General features: G+C 34.0%; 1 protein-coding gene across 1 annotated transcript; it reads right to left on the bottom strand.

Annotated features, from left to right (window-relative positions):
* Positions 1-5700: 5700 nt before the first annotated feature.
* LOC128559343 (uncharacterized) lies at positions 5701-12633 on the bottom strand. The gene is made up of 6 exons (XM_053550662.1): positions 12624-12633; positions 10730-10751; positions 10053-10339; positions 7712-8473; positions 7466-7537; positions 5701-6059 (listed from the first exon to the last, which is right to left on the bottom strand). The coding sequence occupies exons 1-6, from the start codon at positions 12631-12633 to the stop codon at positions 5701-5703; spliced, it is 1512 nt and encodes a 503-aa protein (XP_053406637.1).
* Between the last annotated feature and the right edge of the window lie 1259 nt (positions 12634-13892).

Below are 13892 nucleotides of genomic sequence, written 5' to 3'. Positions count from 1 at the left end.
AATATATTTACTCCAAACTGTTCAGAATGAGTAAAGGTGGCTTTATTCAAATACAATCTAACTTTGTTCACTCGAACTCGGATAATTCAAACATCATTCTTAGCTCAAATTCATCGTTCAATTTCTCGAACTACGGATACCTCGAACAAATCTGCCAGGCCCGTCGAGTTCGTGCAAACAGTGTTTTACATATCAAACATATTATAAAACTATTAAAAGTTATTTATAGACTTACATGTGTTTTATTTGTTGGCAATGTTATCATATGTTTGAAGTTGGTTTCAGCGTCAAATAGGCTGCCTGCAAAAGTATTGTCATCTATATTTCCTATAAGCTTCAAGTAAAGCTCTTGCATAAGATTGTCGTCTAGTAAAACCCTGTGATAACCGACACTTCTTTTATGCGGACATTGCACTTTAACAGAAGTTATCAAAGAAGTCCCGGTAAAAAAAGACGTCCGTCCAGTCTGTGTATATGTTGTGTATCTTCGGTTCGGTAATGGAGACGGAAACGTCGTTGGCGTCGGAAACGATGGCGTGCTAGTAACTGTGTCCGCTGGCAGAATAAATCGCTTTTCTCTCTGTGATAGGTCTTTACTTTCTGAAATAAATATAAAAAAAAGTTCAAAATTCCTTTAAAATGAAAGATAGCAAGATGTTTAAACAAGGTATTTCCTGAACGAGTGATACTTAAGAATTTCATAATCAACTATCTAAATGATTTAATATGTGAAATGTCAAAATGTTTTGTTGTCCCTTATTACCAAAATTAATGCCACCACTTTAAATAAATTTACTTACTTTTATTTCATTCACTATTTCTAGAATGTGTATTATATCATTTTCTTTTTGTAAAACCTCTTTGGTCTTTGCTAAAAATAAATCCACTATTCAGATGATTTTTCATACCATAAAATATGTAATTTGATGCTCATGCAGCTTCCTGTCCAATCCTCATAAATATAATTTTGCAGCTTTTGTGTGAAATAAAATATATTTAAACAAAATGTTTTTTTTGTTTTTTTTTTCATACCTGTGTTTGAAACACAAATTGTCCATAAAATAATCAGTTTTGATACGTTCTCCATTCTTGATATTATCTCTTTACACAAACGGCAGAAGACCCTTATCTTCGTTGTCGAAAACTTTTCAATTGACTTTACGATTACACTATAACGATTTATATAACGCTATCTTTTCCGCTAATCCAATCAGCTTTTCCCTTGAAACTGTTTGTTGTCAACGTTAAATATTGTTTTGCAGTTGTTCGTTCTTACAACCGCAAACGAGGCATTGGAATAAAATCACTTCCGCTCCTAAAATGCGACAAACCACTTAGCTTATTCCAAGTGCAACAGTCAATGACAGGTGAAAACAGACATGCGCACTGGAAAAATCTAACCAGCAAATGCCCGAATGTCTAAGCGTGACGGTTCAAAATACTATACTTATGTCTGTGACCTTAACCTGAAAACGAGACTTTTTCTTTACATTTTTCAGTGCCGGGTATAAAACGTCGAGTTTAAAAATCTTACATAAACGTTATGTAGTAATATATCTCAAAATAATGATACCATTTGAAAACACTTTTTGTTTTATATTGTTTAATTTATCGTCGCGTATCAATGTTAATCGGCCTAAAGTCCAATGTGTCCGCGTTTAATCAAGAATGTAATGTTTAATCAAAGAGTCCGATATCTTGAGTTTGAATGCTTAATTGGTATAAAAGTATGTCAGTGAGATTGCAGCATAATTATTTAACTATCAAAATGTCATATTTGGTATTAAGTAGCCAATGAACGTTTTGTAACTGTTTGGCTCCGACTGTTTTTTTCTATAAATTCCTCCGCTAAATTTTTGCACCTAAGGACTAAGCGAAAATGGGAAATATGCACATTTGCGTTTCTGCATTTCCTTTTCATTAACTTACGATGCTAAATGAAAGGAAGTGAGATCCTTCGCTCAGAAAGAATTTCTTAAGATCTCGATTAAAAGATAAAAACATATAGATTCGACTGAAGTTTACTTTATATCTAATAATTATAACTGAGGTAAAGTAAATCTTATCATATTCCGCCTTGTAAAAGCTGTCAAACTACCCCAAATCGCATTATAGATGCTTTTATACAAAAACACTATCTGACGCAAGGATGAAAATTCAGTTTTTAACAAAGATGCATCTTAAATTCCCGTACAATGTTTTCTTTGATTTCGGGTCTAGGTCAGTCCGTTGAGAAGAATATTTTTATTTTAGTTGAAAAAGAAAACTATTTTTAACCGTAAACACACCTGATCTTACTATACGAATTACAATCTTCGCGTCATTGTTTTAACGTGTGGGTGGCTAAATAGGCAAACAAGAAATAGTGGACTTAAATCTGGCGATCTTTTAGACCTCGTAAATCCGCTAGTTTATTCTACACCTTCTCTGAAGAGCACTTTAAGCTTAGCCCGAACAAATCAAAATTCTAGATTATACCGCTTAACGCCTCATACAGGACATATTTGTATCAACCATATTATGTGAGGTTTGTCTCTAGGCTATGATATCACAAGCCGTAAATAGATGATACTACGGCAAGTCACTAAAACAACAAGGGCGATAATGGCGAATATCGGTGTTGATCATGACGATGTTTTTGCAGATGTTAATGAAGATGACAATGATGATCATGTTACTATTGCTTTATTCATATTTTATCATACTTTTGATGGTGAAGATGATGATGATGATGATGACAATGATTGATTACGTCGGTGTTGAAATTGTTGTATGCTGAATCCGCTGTAGATGATGAACATCATGTTGTTATAATCGCTGATTATTATTATGATGATGTAATTATCACGTGTTTCCTTGATAATACTACTGTTATTGTTGTCAATGTTGGTTTTTCATTTGTTGGTTTTTGTTTGTTTGTTTGTTTGTTTGTTTGTGGGGTTTTTTTTGTGTTGTTGTTTTTTCGTTTTTTGTTTTGTTTTGTTTTCCATGAGAACAATCGTTTTGTGATCGCTGCTGTATTTTATTATGATAAATAGTGATAATAATTTTAACTACTTTTTATTTCAATCGTTGCAACAAATATTGAATACCTTTCAATTCGATATACTAATTTAAAATACAATCTAGCAGTTGTTTGTTAATGTAATATATTTTTGTATGCAGCAATAAAGCGTTGTGGAGAGAACTACTGTAAGCTCTAGCAGCTTTCAATTCAATCCCTTGTCTTGATATTTGTATTGTATGGATCTTATACGTATGGGTGTTATATGTCATATATATCTTGATAAAAAATATTTAAACCAATAAAGCGTACACTGCAGTATTTCGTTCAAAAATTTATTTATTTACTAACAGTAAGCACTGATTTTGCATATCTTCATTCGACTCTGTGTTCTTTGGGTGGAGAAGGTATTTCAAAAACATTACAAATTAAAAAAAAATCACATTCAAGTTAAAGTCAAAAATGTATATAAATTTGGTAGTGAACATGATATGATTGTGTGTTTTCTAACTATAGAACACAGTTCCTTTGCCCTAGAGTATATCTGTTATGAAAATGGTCAAACTGACTTTGTTGTTAAAGGGCACTCAAAATATATTCAATGTGAAGTTGACAATTGGTTATTTTCTAAACCAAACATTCAATCTGACTGCTTTGTACACATTAGTCGAGTGACCTTTTTCGCAAGGACACTCAAACTGTCTGTCAAACCTAAGTTTACATTTCAGAGGGGGACACAAACTATCTGTTATTAATATAATGACAAAACCAATTTTATTATACTACGTCTGCTTGTGCATACAGGTCAAACTAAATTTTGTAAATGCACTCGATACACCGGGGCTTTAAGCATAGATTTGATATTATGCAATAGCATTCAAACTGAGTGTTTTGTATGAGATTGTCAAACTGAATTTATTTTCCAAGAGAATTAAATCTGACTGTCATATACATATTTGAAACACGGGCTTTCTCCATTTTAAATTCGAACTGTCTACTTTGTACACATCAGTCAAACGAACTTTATCTTGCAAGGGCACTCAAACTGTATGATATGTACTCCAATGTCAAACGAATAATATCAGCAAGGGCCCTCTGGCTCTCTGCTAGGTACAAATTGTCAAGCTGTCTTTATTTCTGCAAGGCTTCTGAACTGTTTTCTATGTACACATTTGTTTCACCATGGCTGTTTAGACTGTCTGTTATCTGTAAAAATGTCGAACTGACTGTATTTTTCAAGGACACTCAAGATTGTGTGCAATATATATATTAGTAATTGTCAAACTGACTTTATTTTTGAAAGGGCTTGCAAACTGTCGGTTATATATGCATAGACTATCACTTAACTGACTGCATTTTTCAAGGACACTCAAACAGTCTGTTGTTATGTATACAATCGCCAGACTGACTGAATACTTCGAAGACACTCATGCAGTCTGCTATGTATACAATGGCTAGACTAGCTGAATTTTTCAAAGACACTCAAACAGTCTGCTGTGTATGCAATCGCTAAACTGACTATTTTCCAAGGACACTCAAAACTGTCAGCTATATATACACTCGCCTGACAGTCTTATTCTTCAAGGGCACTTAGGCAGTCTTCTATGTAAACAATAACCAGACTGAATTCATTATTAAGGACACTCAAAACTGTCTGTTTTGTATTAAATTGCCCGGAATGAATTGGCAGAATGACTATATTCTTGAAAGACTTAAAATAGTTCGTTATGTATACAATCGTAAACTAGGTGTTCTTCAAGGACACTAAAGCAGTCTGCTACGTAAACAATAGCCAGATTGACTTTATACTCCAAGGACACTGAAAACTGCCTGCTTTCTATACAATTGGCAGAATGACTGTATTCTTGAAGGACATCAAACTGTTATGTATATAATCGCCAGACTGACTTAATTCTTCAAGGACACTCAAGCAGTCTGCTGTGTATGCAATCGCCAGACTGACTGTATTCTTCAAGGACACTCAAAACTTTCTGCTTTGTGACACTCAAAATTGTCTGCATTGTATAGAATTGGCAGAATGACTGTATTCTTGAAGGACATCAAACTGTCTGCTATGTACAATCTTAAAACTGTGTTTTCTTCAAGGTCACTCAAACTGCCTGCATTGTATACGGCTGTTAAACTGACTTTTCAACACGCTTGCGCTGACTGTCAATTATGTACCCAGTTGTCAAACTGACTTTATTTCTATGGTACTCAAACTGATACTGATACATATTGTGGCAAAATGTTTTTAATCAACATGCCAACTGAAACTAACCGCAGTGTACAGAAAAGTCTAACTAACTTTATTTTCCAAAGGGTCACTCGCTGCTATTAAAATAGTGGCAAAACAGACTAAAGTTTATTTTGTATGGGCAATCGCACTGTCTGAATGTACACATTGATTACACTGTTCTCTAGCTCTCTCTGTGTTTTAAGCACTGATTAAATTGTCTGCTGAGGCACTCTGTCTGTGTCTGCAATGGCAATACAAGTCGAACTGACTATATTTGACAGTGGTTATCAAATGTAAGAATGGTCAAATAGGTATCAGTTTTAAATATATTCAATATATACACAGCTAATTTGCATTGAAATCACTGATTTTATTGTTCAAATGCTCTACAATTGTCTCCTGTGTACATATAAATGGACACTCATTTTGTCTGCTATGTATATTTTGGTGAAAGATTTTATTTTGCAAAGGTACTCAGACTGTATCTAGGACCACCTGACCCATTGTTCTTTGCTTCATTTAGTTGGTGGTCAACAAGATTTGCTCGATTATGAAAGTACAAATGTTTCCGTGCATCATAAAAGGATTCGGGTCTCTTGTAAACAGGCGCGTGCGGCTGGTGTTCTGCATTCGTGTTGCTCGATGATTGTTTCTGTGGGGATGTCCGTTCATGCTTAATTTGTTTATGTTCAGATGGTGACTGACGATGGTATTGATGCTGAATTGGTTTCAGCTTAGCCGGCTTGCTTGGTTGCGAGGGCTCTTGAATTCTGTTGGGTTCAGTTTCAAATCCTTTCAATGAGTTATCAAGTAGTCCTGAAAAAGATTGTATTAAATAATATTTTACACCCACGCTTACATCATTCATTGCATAAATATAGGTAATAAGTTAATAGTAAAAATAAATGATCAGCGTCCTTAATATGGATTTTTTAGAAATTTGAATAATCTCAACTGGATAATAAATAAGCATCCTTTCATTCCATACACTGTTGATTTATCTTTCAACCTATGCAAACTACCTTTAAATTTACTAGCATGGAAATCCCCCAAATGAAACTGATGATAGAAACTATAAGGTTCTAAAAAGTAATACAGCAAGCGTAAACGAAAGAACACAGATTGAATTTTTTCCTTTCCAAAACAAATTATGATATTTTGTACAGGTGATAAAATTTAAATATTCTTGCTAAAAAAATCAATGATTTATGTACAAGGGTGTATCAGTCGGTTTAGCTTAGTTGTTTGGAAAAACATGTGTTTTGACTAGATAAATTTAAACTTTAAACGTTTGTAAATCCATTTTTTTTCAATGAGTATGTGATTTACTTTGTTAAGATTCAAAATTGTAATGGTAAGTGTACGAATTAATACCCTTATGTAGCATTTTCTCTGTTATATTTTATCCCATATCAAGGTCTCAGTCCAACTTGTTTTCCCGAACGTTTAAATCCATCTACTTCCTCTTTATTCAAATGAACTATTTATTCACACTTGAAAATAATTTCGACAATTTCCTTACCAAAACCTTTCTCATAGGTATGCAAACTCTCTAATACGAAATATATATCAATAGTTTAACACTGAGCTTGTAATTCATGGCTTTGGGATAGGCTGTAGTTTACAAAATAAGTTTACAAAATAAATGTAATAAAATCTGTAAGAATATCTTTTGAAAGCATAGGACGCAACCACGTAAAATAATTGGAGACTCGGTTTGATTGAGTCTGCTCATGAAAGTTAATGAATTGTGCAAAAATCCTCACGTCTCCGGGCATCTGCTTCAGAGGAATTCCAATATAGTAAAATGGAATGAAATCTATGATCCCAAAGGACCAGAAGATAAAGCAACATTTAGTCCAAGTAAAGCCGCCAAATGGTACTTAAAGATTGCTGCTGTGAAAGTAGATAAAATCTGTAAGAAGATCCTTTTGAACCATAGAGTGCAAAACGAAACCAAGAAAATATCAGCAGGCTCGGTTAGATTGATTCTATTCATGAGAGGTAATGAAATATGCAACAACTTTCATGCCTCGGCCTACCTGTAAACGGAATTCTATTAAAGTACAGGATAACTGTATAATCAAATGAATTAAATTGAAGACTTCAAGGAACTGAATAGTAATTAGGACACAGTTGTCTTTTCCTTTTTTAATTTACGAGTAGTACTTTATACATATTGTTCATTCCTCTATCCCATATTGTAGAGAATATAGACAAACCTTGGTTGTATGCAGTCAATAAACGCTCGGCTTGTTGGAGAAACTTTAGCATGTCTGACGGATTATCTCCCTCTGAAAGACAATAATTAAATTTCAATTTGCTGCTTATTTTATATCCCACTTGCAGTAAGTTAGAATGTCTTCTTCTAAGCAAATTACATTTTTGCTACCTGGTTGATTACTAAAATAATACAAAGAAAAACTACTTTCTACATATACATTTGAAATTGGATTTTTGAAACTGACCTTTTGCTCTCTGAAAATGATCCGAATGTCTGTTAAAGTCTTGGCGGCTGTATTTTTCATACTGTTCATAATTCTTGTATTGTCCGTAGTATGTCCCTCTTTTGTGCGGAACTCGATGCCGGATCGGCTTCAGCCTCAGCTTTTCTCTAGTTCTTGGAAGTTTTGTGAGGAAACTCTCACTCTGCCTTCCTCTAGGAAGTCTCCGGACTTTTTCATTGACCGGACTAGGATGTTCAAACTGGGTTGAATACCGATGTTCAGAATTTCTGAGGATTTTACCAGTTTCCTTTTTAAGATTTTTTACCTCTTGAAACATATTTTCGAGAAACTGTCTATCGCTTTTGGTTAGTTTCATGTGTTTCATTCGGAAATGTTCGGACTGCATTTGAGCCAGTGTCAGAAAGAACTGTTTATTTTTCAAGTCTGTGTCAGGTTCCCCGTAAATCTTGTAAATCTGTTGATAGATCCGGGTCTGTAAATCATCAAATGTGTAACTTCCTCTCATGTGAGGAACAACAGAGTCCACTTTCTTTTGAACGATCCCAGATCCTCGCCTGCTACTGAAAGAGCCCCGACGCGAACCAATTGATGTATGTGACATCGAATTTTCTCTAGAAACACTACCCGTATATGTTAGTCTGATTACATCTTTTTCATTGACTACCGGGTCAAATGGAGCGCTGCTAACTCGGGAACCGTCCACCGACTTTGATCTATAGTATGGGATAGTAGGATCATCCTTGTTGAAATATACACTTCTTCCTGAAATTGCCAAGTTAAGATATAGTGCTCGGCAAATGTAGCAAAGGAAAAATATCTTCATATACATATTTTGTTTAGTTTTCGCTGCCATAAAAATGTTCCTTCTTACTTTCGCTTTGAGAATGCCGTTTTCTCAAATATTGCTTACCCTGCTGATTCTCTGGAATACATACACGCACTATATTCTAGCCACATTTCTTCCATCGGATCAGTTTTGAGCAAGAATAAACAAGAAAACGTTACAAACAAAACTCATTGTCAAAATAGAGTTATCGCTACACCAAATACTTTTTTCAAAATCTATATAGGCTTCCAGACAACTGTGGTCCTGCAGTAACAGTTTAAATGTACTTGATGTTTATGGAAAATTGAAGTCAGCTTTTAACCTCTACATGTAAAGGTATCTAAGACATTTCAAGTTGACATTTCATCAATTCCTGTGTTTAAGATGGTCAATACTTTCACCTGGTGACACAATTTTCAAATGCTAATTTTCAGTCATTACAAGGGTGTTCACATGTACATGAAATGAACATTTTAAAAATAATTAGTTTTCACTGAAGTTAAACAACCCGACCGTAAAAAAGTCCTCTGCTTACTTCAACTTCAGTTATTTTGCAGGTTAAAGCAGTAATGCTTCATTATTTTGTTTCAAAGATTACAGAATATACTGTGTATTTGCAGGATTGTAACCTTCGACATTCTGACTTTGAATTTCAACAGATTGAACAAGTATTTCTAACTCTGATAGAATATATAACGGGGACCTGTATATCCGAGTGGTTAAGGTGACTTTAAATCACTTTCCCTTACTGCTTTGGGTTCGGCAGCTGGCTTTGGGTATTTCATGTTAGGGAGCTATCCAGCTGGCTTACGGAAAGAAGATGTTTCAAACAAGATGCCCGCTCTTTGAAGGGGCATCTTAGGTCTTCCTCCACCACCAAAAGCTGGAAAACTCACCATATGCCCTAAGTTTTGTCTATGTGATTTTAAACCTAACAAAACAACAAAAAAGTAGCCATTACAAGAATTTGTTAATCAAAAATGAGGAAAATACATAAGGTATAAGGTTCCCCTTTAATATAATGATAGAACGTAATTTAACATACTATGAGCTAGTGATTGTTTAAGGAAGCGGCCTAAGTTTCGCAGAATAAAGTCATTGTGCTTCGGTCTCATTTGAAATTTCATAAATTCTGCAAAAATAATAGTTTAGATATTTCATAACAATTGGCATACTGACCTAGTTATTGAACTGACCTGGATATTAGTATGACATAACAACCTAGGCTTATATGGTCTCACAAAATTGTAAGAAATAAAAAAAGCTCCTTCGAATTTTCATTAATTTAGATATATTTGCTAAAGCGTAATGGTACTATTATGACGTCATTACATTTGTCGCACTGAACTTATTTTGTCAAAATTGGTCAAAATGTGTAGTGTTAGTAATGCTCACTGAATCCCGAACTTATTCAGCTTTGTTACTTAAATACCATACAAATATAAACTGAAATAAAACAACGTTGTAAACCAAACTGAAACCAAAAACAAATAAACAACATTTGTATCAATTCACCTCTGCTGTAGCTCCTACTCCTCCTAAAAGGACTGCTTTGCTCTTTCGCCTGTTGCTGTTCTTGTCGCACACGAACTTCTCGTATTTTCTTGTCCGCAATTCTCAGTGCTGGATATCCGGATCCGTACCATTTATTAGTTTTTGAGTTAGATGACGTAACACGGGAACTGCCTTTTCGGCTTGGCGCACTTCCATGCTTTGTGCGGCTTCTCTGCTGTGACTGAAAAGGCTTGTGCCGAAGAACATCCGGAGTCTTGAGTACGAAGCTCCTTCTTCGTGACTGCCGGCTGGTAATTATGGTAATTGTAAATAAATTGTTACTTTTAAGTTATATTAATATATATATATAAGAGTGTATTTCGCACTTCGGCACTAAGGTACTTGCTAAATTCCATTTCAAATCATTAAGGACTGGTATTGATTTGAATTCATAGTATGCAGTCTTTTTTTATAAAATAACAGAAACAATCCATAACTTTTGCGAGCTTTTATATGCTTTCGAGTTAAAACACACAACATACTTGCTACGATATCGGGTATGGTCGCTTGCTTTCAGCATATACACTGTGCTTCCTATATTGTACACAAAAAGTAAAGCAAAGTTTTACAACATAAATATAACGATGCCTTTTAGTGTGTTACAAAACAAGGTAAAAGGTATAGTGTAAGTTACTGACCTGCCACTCTTTTCTTTAGGACCTGTGAAAAGTAAAAGGAAGAAGAAAACTATGAATCATACCGCTTGGATTTTAAGGTATAGGTCCATGTTTCGGAGAAAAAAGTTCGAACGTCACCAAATCATAGAAAGAAAGCATTGTTTTACATGAAAATTTAACAGCTTATAAAACATTTATATTATTCTACAAAACCATTGTCAATTTACTGATATATGTATTGAAATCCGGAAAGGGACTGCATGAAGGGGCCACACTTCTGGACAGTTCAGCGGCTTTAAAAACTCACCATTTTCTAAAAGCTGTTACATGTCTTCGTTTTGATGCATTTGCAACATCGTGCGAGTGTTTAAACTTTACATAACTAGGTAAAACATCGTTTTTGACAATTGTTTACATTTATTTCGTTACAAATGGCAGTCTTATTTAAAGGGGGATAACTCATTAAGAATATTTTAAGTATCCAACTCTGTGGAACAGAACAGTAAAACATGTATTGGACAGATAAGTTGTTTGTCAAAATGCTGTTCATTTACTAAAAAAAATCTGTTGTTTTATGATATACTGCTAAACCTTAAGATAAAAAGACGTCAAAATTATATGATTATAATAAATGGTTTTACTACCAAAATATTAAGGTGGCGAGGTGTCTCCGCAAACATGGTATTTTGACAATTTTATCTCCCTCCAATTTCCAGTCAGTTCAAGTTTGGACTCAATTTTGTCTGATTTGTACAAAATTTACTTTAAACAATACTGAAAGGTATGTCTTCCAATAGGAAATATTGACTATCCCCTTGGATATTTTTCCCTTTTCTAGTGCCAGATGGACTTTTTGATATTGTTTATTGTAAATAGGAGCAGAAGATCATAATATAACCGTCATCTGCGAACTGTTTTATAATCCCATTGGATTTTTTGTCCATCTTGCTTCTGAGAGAATCGAATCAGAAGATGTTTCTGTTGGATCAAATATCCAATTGGATTTTTCATTATATTGTAATATCAAGTTATAAACAGTACTGTTTTACAAGTAAAATAATTTTTGATTGTTCTTTTTCCAATAAGATTATTTTTCCATTAGCTAAAACTGAAATAAATCCGACGGGAAAGTTCAGAAAAGATGCATTTTATTTTGAACGAGAATGGTCATTACAGAGCAATGGTTTCGTAAATGTATATCATATTTCTCAAATGCCTCCATTCAGGGTTTGTGATATACGCATTTATTTCAATTTCGGTTGCTTTTTCTGTTTCACATTTAGTTTATGACTTGTAGGATACATCAATAATCTCAACAACAAGCCACTCTTTAGACCTGTCAATTGTTCCTTTTCAATTTATCCTGCGTTTATTTATTTCTAATTAAAAACTAGTAACAGTCTTTTTAAAATTTCGATTTTGATCGAATTGTTATAGAATATACAATGTAAATAAATGTTATTAAGAAAGCGTAATGACAATGTTCTCAGATTCCTTTAATTCCTCGGGTATTGTCTGTGTATCTTATGTTAAATATGCTAGGAATGGCAAACAATTGGATAGATTATCAAATTTCAAAAAAACACTTGCTGTCTAGCATTATCAAGTGCTCAGTAAAATTAGCATCTGTACGAATGCTAAATTGGTAAAGTTTACTTGTCCAAAATTTGATTGACTATCTTACATTCAACTATTGTTATTTCTTTGGGCACACCACTTGGCCTCGTTGATAAAAATATCTATCTCGGCTAGATATATCTTTTTTATTATTTATGATTTTCACATAGTAACTGGAAAAAACAGTGAAGAAAGAAGTCAGAAGTCATAACTTAAAATGAAACCTGCTAAACTAAATGTTTTACTCAAAAGTTTTTATTTCACGTTTCATCATCATATTAATAACAAGAACACATACCTTCACTCATTTTAGTTATATATGCAGCTACGGTCGTTGACTGTCCAAAATATAACCATATTCGTGTAAACGAAAACTGTATGTTTGCATCGAATTATTTTCACAAATGAAAAGATTACTTCGGATTAACAATCAAAATGACCGCAAAACATAATTATACTAATCAGCCCAGTGTAACAAGGCCAATAAAGTTTCAAAATAGTACATGGTTCATTTTTGTGTCAGGTCATTGAATATTACATGTACTATAAAACAAAATCTTAAACGCTTGGACAGAGTAAATCATTAATTTTCAATAAAGCAGGGATTAAAAGCAATGTTTATTCAAATATAGTACATGTTAAATTTTATGTTTTGTTAGTCGCACAAAAATGAGTGATCAGAAAATATCGTAACTCAGTTTTTATTACGAAAATGATTTTTACCGGTAAAGGAGAGACAATGTCTTTAGACAAAATGTTTATTACTAACTTATTGCTAAGGAAAGTTACCTTAAAACGATTCCCCTCTCTAACCTTTGCATCCTGTCAACTTGCTAGCAGGGTAGTTGGATGTGATGGTATGCAACTTTATTTAAAAAATACCCGATTTGATAAACGTTCATTACAGTACCAAATTTTTCTCATCACAACAGCTGGAACAGGCAAAGTTCTAAATTTAACTGTTTTTATCTTGCTAAGATCAGTAGGTGATAATTGCGCAAACTGCTTCTAGACAGCCATACAAGAGCAAGAAACAAGACAAGCTGAAATTATTTGTGCACTCGTTTACTAATAAACTGGATGAAAATTGGACTAATAAATTGGTTGCAATTAAGTGCAATAAAAGCAGCTATCATATCATGTAAGAAGCTGACTACATACTGATGTTTTTTTTAAACTGAGATGTATTGTAGTGTATTTGAAAAAAGGGATTTCTGTGAGGGAATGAAAATACCGATCTGATTTAGCCCTTCTCTAAATGATATTGTTTATGGTAGTATCTAACTTTGCTCTATAAAAAACTGTGAACGTGAACAGATGTTAAGGATGTTGAATAAGTCCATGTCTAAAACTAGGGGCTACCTTGGCCGAGTTGTTAAGGTCGCTGACTTCAAGTTACATCCTCCTCGCCGATGTTGGTTCGAGCCTCACTTGGGGCGTAGAATTCGTTATGTGAGGAAGCTAACCAGCTGGTTTACTTAAGGTTGGTGAATCTAGCCAGGTGCCTGCCCGTGATGAAATAATGCCCAGAGGGGCATCTTGGGTCTTCTTGCGCCGCGGAAAGCTG

Source organism: Mercenaria mercenaria, chromosome 9 (assembly GCF_021730395.1).
Source record: "Mercenaria mercenaria strain notata chromosome 9, MADL_Memer_1, whole genome shotgun sequence".
In the NCBI taxonomy this organism is placed as follows: Eukaryota; Metazoa; Mollusca; class Bivalvia; order Venerida; family Veneridae; genus Mercenaria; species Mercenaria mercenaria.
This window is presented reverse-complemented; position numbering and strand designations above follow the sequence as displayed.